The sequence below is a fragment of the Carcharodon carcharias genome, chromosome 13 (genome assembly GCF_017639515.1).
Source record: "Carcharodon carcharias isolate sCarCar2 chromosome 13, sCarCar2.pri, whole genome shotgun sequence".
NCBI classification, from domain to species: domain Eukaryota; kingdom Metazoa; phylum Chordata; class Chondrichthyes; order Lamniformes; family Lamnidae; genus Carcharodon; species Carcharodon carcharias.
The window spans coordinates 77,508,068-77,514,063 of NC_054479.1; the positions used below are offsets into that span (position 1 = coordinate 77,508,068).

The 5,996-nt window shown below is 50.7% G+C and overlaps 1 protein-coding gene across 1 annotated transcript in view; it reads right to left on the reverse strand.

The window, feature by feature from the left end:
- Positions 1–1,116, reverse strand: part of appl2 (adaptor protein, phosphotyrosine interaction, PH domain and leucine zipper containing 2) — a 719,236-nt gene extending 718,120 nt beyond the window's left edge. The window contains exon 1 of the mRNA XM_041202616.1: positions 978–1,116. Coding sequence (XP_041058550.1) covers positions 978–1,031 — 54 coding nt within the window. The 5' untranslated portion in view covers positions 1,032–1,116. The remainder of the gene's footprint in view (positions 1–977) is intronic.
- Positions 1,117–5,996: the final 4,880 nt, after the last annotated feature.

Sequence of the window (5,996 nt, forward strand, 5' to 3'; positions counted from 1 at the left end):
GGGGGAGGGGGGAGGGGGAAGGGAAAGGGGGAGGGGGGAGGGGGAAGGGAAAGGGGGAGGGGGGAGGGGGAAGGGAAAGGGGGAGGGGGAAGGGAAAGGGGGAGGGGGAAGGGAAAGGGGGAGGGGGAAGGGAAAGGGGGAGGGGGAGGGGGAGGGGGGAGGGGGAAGGGAAAGGGGAGGGGGGAGGGGGAAGGGAAAGGGGGAGGGGGGAGGGGGAAGGGAAAGGGGGAGGGGGGAGGGGGAAGGGAAAGGGGGAGGGGGAAGGGAAAGGGGGAGGGGGAGGGGGAAAGGGGGAGGGGGGGAGGGGGGAGGGGGAAAGGGGGAGGGGGGAGGGGGGGAAGGGAAAGGGGGGGAAGGGAAAGGGGGGGAAGGGAAAGGGGGGGAGTGGGGGAGGGAAGGGGGGGAGTGGGGGGGGGAGTGGGGGAGTGGGGGGGGGAGTGGGGGGGGGAGTGGGGGGGGGAAGGGGGGGAGTGGGGGAGGGAAGGGGGGGAGTGGGAGTCAGGTTTCGGTGATGGGGTGAGGGTTGGGATCGGGGAGGGGGGTGAGGGTTGGGATCGGGGAGGGGGGTGAGGGTTGGGATCGGGGAGGGGGGGTGGGGATCGGGGAGGGGGGGTGGGGATCGGGGAGGGGGGGTGGGGATCGGGGAGGGGGGGTGGGGGTCGGGGAGGGGGTGGGGGTCGGGGATGGGCTGAGGGATTGGGGTCGGGGATGGGTTTCGGGAATGGGGTGGGGGGTCAGGGATGGGGTGGATATCGGGGGTGGGGGTCGGGGATGGAGATCTGGATGGGCATCAGGGATCGGGAATGGGGCCCGGGGTTGGGATTGGGATCGGGAATGGGGCCCGGGGTTGGGATCGGGAATGGGGCCCGGGGTTGGGATCGGGAATGGGGCCCGGGGTTGGGATCGGGAATGGGGCCCGGGGTTGGGATCGGGAATGGGGCCCGGGGTTGGGATCGGGAATGGGGCCCGGTCCGTACCTGCGGGCTGTCCTGCAGCGCCTCCTCTAACAGCAGCTTATCCACGGGCGGCATCTTCACCAACAGAAAGAAATCTCCGTACCACCCCGACCGAGAGCCGCGCAAACAACTCTACCTCCAACACTGCCACCGTGCGCGCCCCCGCACACCGCGCGCCTCCCGGCCGGCCGGCCGTGCGCGTCCCCGCCCCGGCTAGTTTTGACCGTCTCCGTCCCCGCGCGGCCCCGCCCACCATTGCGCAGCTTCAGGCGATAATAGGGGCGCAGGTTTAGCGGTTTTTATTGGATGGAAATTTGGGGGATTAGAAGCTACTCACCCACCATAGAACATTCTTATAAAACCACCCATTGACCTTAGCCCCCTGTCTTACCATACTGCCCTTCCCCTAACCCCCTCTCCTTATACCCCTGCCCTCCTCTGCCTACACCCTTCACCTTGTTCCCCTTCCCTCTGCCACCTACAAGCCCCTTCCTTGCAGTGTTACCCTGCTCACCCCTCCCACCAGAAACCCCCTGCACATCTCTTCCCATCCAACCACCCCATACTCGTTACCCCCTGCACATCAGTCCCCCGTACACAAAACCCCCTACATATCTCTTCCCCCCCGTACATATAACCCCTGCATATCTCTGCCCTGTATATATTGCTCCTGCACATCTCTCCCCCTGTACAGGTTACCCCAGCATATCTCTCCCCCCGTACATGTAACCTCATGCACATCTCTCTCTCTGTACATGTAAACTCCTGCATATCTCTCTCTCTCTGTACATGTAACCGTCTGCACATCTTTCCCCTGTACATGTAACCAACTGTACACGTAACACACTGCACATCTCTCCCCGGGTATAGGTAACCCCCTGCACATCTCTCCCTCTACAAATTCCTCCCCTTGCAAATCTTCATCTCTGTACATGTAACCGCCTGCACATCTCTCCCCCTGTAAATGTAACACCATGCACATCTTTCCCATGTACATGTAATCACCTGCACATGCAACACCCTACACATCTCTCCCCCCCGCACAGATAACCCCCTGCACATCTCTCCCCATGTACATGTAACTGCCCCCCCAACATCTCACTCCTGTACATGTAACTACCTGTACGTGTAACGCCCTACATGTATCTCCCCTTGTACAAATAACCCCCTGCACATCTCTCCCCTATACACATAACCAACTGTACACATAACCCCCTGCACATCTCTCCTCCTGTACATGCAACCCCTTGCCCATCTCTCCCTTGGTACACATAACCCCCTGCACACCTCTCTTGTATGGCCTTAGCCGTGCATGTCCTGCTTCACCCTCCCTCTGCATGCACCTCTCTGCAAGTCCTTTTCCTGCATATGCCACCCCTTGCATACCCTATCCCCTCCATACCCCACCCCCTCCATACCCCACCCCCTGCATACCTCACCCACTGCATACCCCACACCTACACACCCTGCCTCTGCATGCCCTGCCCCCTCCATGCCCCTCCTGCATGCCCCACCCCCTGCATGCCCCACCGTATGCAAACCCCTCCCCTTGCATACCCCTCCTCCTTCATTTCCCTCCCTTCCAAGTATATATCATTCATCCTCCAAGGCAAAGATGTCCACCTGGAGTGTTTGGTGGGGTTCCAGTGGGTATGTAGGTGACTGCTAAGGCCAATCTGCACTGGAAGGCTCTGCTACAAATAGGATAGGATACCGCAGACAACTGAGTTTTGGATGAGTTGCTGGCTCGGGATTTCCTCTCCTTGACATATCTCTCTGCCACTGATATGCGCTTAGTTTGAAGGAGGCTGCAATGTATTTTATTTGGTTGCACCGGGTGCAGCAATCCTGGGTGAGCTTCTCCCTGCAAGAAGTTGTCCATTTCTTCACTCAGCCCATCCAATATTTTATTGAACGTCAGCTGAAGAGGGTAGCTAAAGTAAATGTTAGTCACTTGGAAGCAGAGAGAGGAGAAATTACCATGGGGAATGAGGAAATGGCGGTGGCATTGAACAAATTCACAGCAGAAGACACAAATGCCAGAAATAGAGGAAAAGCAAGGGGCTAAAAGAATGAAGAAATGAAGGTAATTAATATCAACAGAGAAAAAAGTGCTGGAGAAACTTAAGGGACTAAATTCCAACAAATCCCCAGCACCTCTTAGAACATAAGGTTCTATAGAGATAGCTGATGTACTGGCTATGATTTTCCAGAATTCCCTAGATTCTGGAATGATCCCAGCAGATTGGAAGTTAGCAAATGTAATTCTGCTATTCAAGAAAGGAGGCAGAGAGAAACCAGGGAACTACAGACCAGTTAGCCTGACACCAGTAATTGGAATGTGCTGGAATCTATTGTTAAGGAAGTCTTAGAAAATAGGAGTTTTTTCAGGATACAAATAGTAGGCTGGATAAATGGGAAACAGTAAATGCAATATTCTTGGATTTTCAAAAGGCATTCGATAAGGTACCGCTCAAGATAAAGGCTCATGGAACAAAAGCAAAATATTGCAGATGCTGGAAACCTGAAATAAAAGCAGAAAATGCTAGAAATACTCAGCATGTCAGGTAGCATTTGTGGAGAGAGAAACAGAGTTAATGATTCAGGTTGATGACCTTTCATCATGGAGTTGAGGATAATATACTAGCATGGATAGAAGACTGGTTAACAGACAGGAAGCAAAACATAGGGACAAGTGAGCCATTTTCAAATTGGCAGGCTGTGACTAGTGGAGTGTCATAAAGATCAGTGTGGGGGCCTCAGCTATTTACAATCTATATCAATGACTTAGACAAAGAGATAGAGAGTGATGTATCTAAATTAAGTGCATGGACAGCAAGTTGACAGATACAGTATAATGTAGGGAAGTGTGAAGTTATTCACTTTGGTCGTAAGAATAAAAAAGCAGAAATTTTTAAAAAGCTGTGAAACTTGTAAATGTTGATGTTCAGAGGGACTTGGGTGTACTTGTACAAAAGTTACCATGCAGCATGCAATTAGGAAGGCAAATAGCATATTGGCCTTGAGGATTGGAGTACAAGAATTAAAGAGTCTTGCTGCAATTGTATCGGGCTTTGGTGAGACCACACTTGGAATAATGTGTGCAGTTTTTGTCTCCATATTTAAGGAAGGATGTACTTGCATTGGAGGCAATACAGCGAATGTTTGCTGGATTTGTCCCTGGGACAAGAGGGTTGTCCTATGAACAGTGGCTGAATAAATTGGGTCCATATTCTCTGGAGTTTAGAAGAATGAGCAGTAATCTCATTGAAATAACATTTATGAAGTATTTGGATGTGCACAGCCTCAATGGGCTGAAGGGCCTTTTACTGTGCTGTAGACCTCTATGATTCTATGATTCTATGAAACATACAAGATACTAAAGGGGCTTGACATGGGAGACATTGAGAGGTTGTTTATCCTGGCTGGGGAATCTAGCACATCAGGGCACAGTCTCAGGATAAGGGGACATTCATTTAAGTACAGACACCCTTTATGAATTGTTAGTCCATCCAGTATCTCAACTACCTCCTCTTTCACCATGATTTCAGCAGTATCTTCTTCCTTGGTGAAGACATGCAAAGTACTCATTTAGTACCTCAGTAGTGATCTCTGGTTCCAGGCATACGTCTCCTTTTTTGTCCCTAGTCTCACCCCTCCTTGTACTACCCCTTTATTATTTATTTGTCTATAAAGACCTTTGGATTCTCTTTTTTGTTAGCTGTAAATCTCTTCTCTTATTTTTTTCTGTCTCTTTGCCTCTCTTATTTACTTTTTTCACTTCCCCTCTGAACTCTCTATATTCAGCCTGGTTCTCATTTGTATTATCAATCTGACCTTGCTTCAACTTACTCATAAACATCATCCAAAGTGCTGTGGCTTTGCTTGCCTTACCTATCCCTCTCATGGGAATGAAACTTGATAGTACCTGAACCACCTCCTCTTTAAAGGCCTCCCATTGTTCTGTTACAGTTTTGCCTGCCAACCAATTCTGCTTTTGTTTTGGATTTCCAGCATCCGCAGTTTTTTTGTTTTTATTTTTTGACTCCAATTTACCTGGGACTGACCTGTTCTCATCCTACTGAAATTAATGCTCCTGCCATTAAGCATTTTTACTATGGATTGCCCCTTGTCTTTTTCTGTAGCCCACCTAAAGCAGCCTGCTTAATTGGCACCACATCCACAAACATTCACTCCCTCCACCACCGATGCCAGTGTGTGTACCACCTACAAGATGCACTGCAGAAACTCATCAAGCCTCCTCAGGTAGCACCGTCCAAACCCACGACCACTACCATCTAGAAGGACAAGGTCAGGAGATAGATGGGAACACCACCACCTGGAAGTTCCCCTCCAAGTCACTCACCATCCTGACTGGGAAATATATCGCTGCTCCTTCACTGTCGCTGGGTCAAAATCCCTCCCTAACAGCACTGTGGGTGTACCTACAACACATGGATTGCAGCGGTTCAAGAAGGCAGCTCATCACCACCTTCTCAAGGTCAAACAGGAATGGACAATAAATGCTGGCCCAGCCAGCAATGCCCACGAGTGACTGAAAAAACAACTCACTGTGTAAAAAAATCTCCTCGTTTCCCCTTGTCTTTATTGCAATTACCTTGGATCTGTCATCTCCAGTTATCCACTCTGCTGCCCATTGAAAAAGTTTCTCCTGTCTACTGTATCAAAACCCTAAATTTTGAACAGCTCTGTTAAATATTCCCATAACCTCCTGTGCTGCAAGGAGAAAAACACCGGTTTTCAATGCTGGTTTTTCTTTGTCATAGAATTATGGCAGCACTGAGGGAGACCATTCAGCCCACGTATCTGTGTCAGTTCTCTGCATGTATAAGTCACCTAGTCCCTCTCCCCTGCCTTTTCCTCATAGCCCTGAATTTGCTATTTTTTTCCCCTCGGGTAATTATCCAATTCCCTTTTGAAAGCCTCTACTGACCCTGTCTCCACCATGGATCCTGACAATGTTCCGGCAATAGTAGTGAAGACTTGTGCTCCAGAACATACGAATTTGGAACAGGAGTA